Genomic DNA, 754 nt, shown 5'->3' on the forward strand with positions numbered 1-754 from the left:
TCAAGAGAAAGAGGAAGGCATCGACAGACGTTCATTGGACTCGAAATTGTTTCCGGCATACGAAGCTGGTGACCTCGTTGCAGACCGATTTGGATTATCTGACTCGGAACATGCACCGAACCTACTACGGTCGCGCGGGCTACGCTTTAAAGGTCTTCATCCCGACCGTTCTAGTAAATTTCCACTATATCGTTCTCCTCCTCACGGCCTGGACTTTTCAACAAGAATGCATTTGGGTGGAATGGGCGCACAGATTGGTGACAGTTTCAGAGGCGATTTACGCACACAACCCCCAGTGATGTCTCTACTGAAGGACGATATACGAGACTCCATGGCGTTCGCGGATCCTAGTTTTGGACAAAGTAACTGGGTGTTGGATCCTCGGTCAAATTCTCTTCGCTGGACTGATGCCAATCTCGTTACTGTGTTTCAACCGACATTGCCCGAATTCGGACACCGATCGTCTGTTATGACCGGAGTATTTCCTCCCGTGGATGACAAGCGACCTGACACTGGATATATTGTTACTCCAAATGACTTGGTGATTGGTGAGAGTGACATTGGTCCTGCGAAACGCACTTGGTGGGGTGGTGCAAAGGTGGATGAACGCGACACTGGTCCGACTGTGCGAGTAATGCACAGCATGGGAAGTGCATGGCCACTGTTGAAAATCGAGGGAAGACAGAGATCAATGGGAAGCAGCTGGCTAAATCCATTTGGATTGCGAAAACAATCACTTACGCAAAGCACTTTG

At 49.3% G+C, this 754-nt stretch overlaps 1 protein-coding gene across 1 annotated transcript; it reads left to right on the top strand.

Moving 5' to 3' along the window:
- On the top strand, window positions 1–546 carry T265_16155 (hypothetical protein; the record flags this gene model as incomplete). The annotated part of the gene is made up of 1 exon (XM_009179696.1): window positions 1–546. A coding segment is annotated over one exon (544 nt), but the record flags the coding sequence as incomplete, so codon positions are not given.
- Between the last annotated feature and the right edge of the window lie 208 nt (window positions 547–754).

The sequence above is a fragment of the Opisthorchis viverrini genome, assembly GCF_000715545.1.
Source record: "Opisthorchis viverrini unplaced genomic scaffold scaffold14885, whole genome shotgun sequence".
In the NCBI taxonomy this organism is placed as follows: domain Eukaryota; kingdom Metazoa; phylum Platyhelminthes; class Trematoda; order Opisthorchiida; family Opisthorchiidae; genus Opisthorchis; species Opisthorchis viverrini.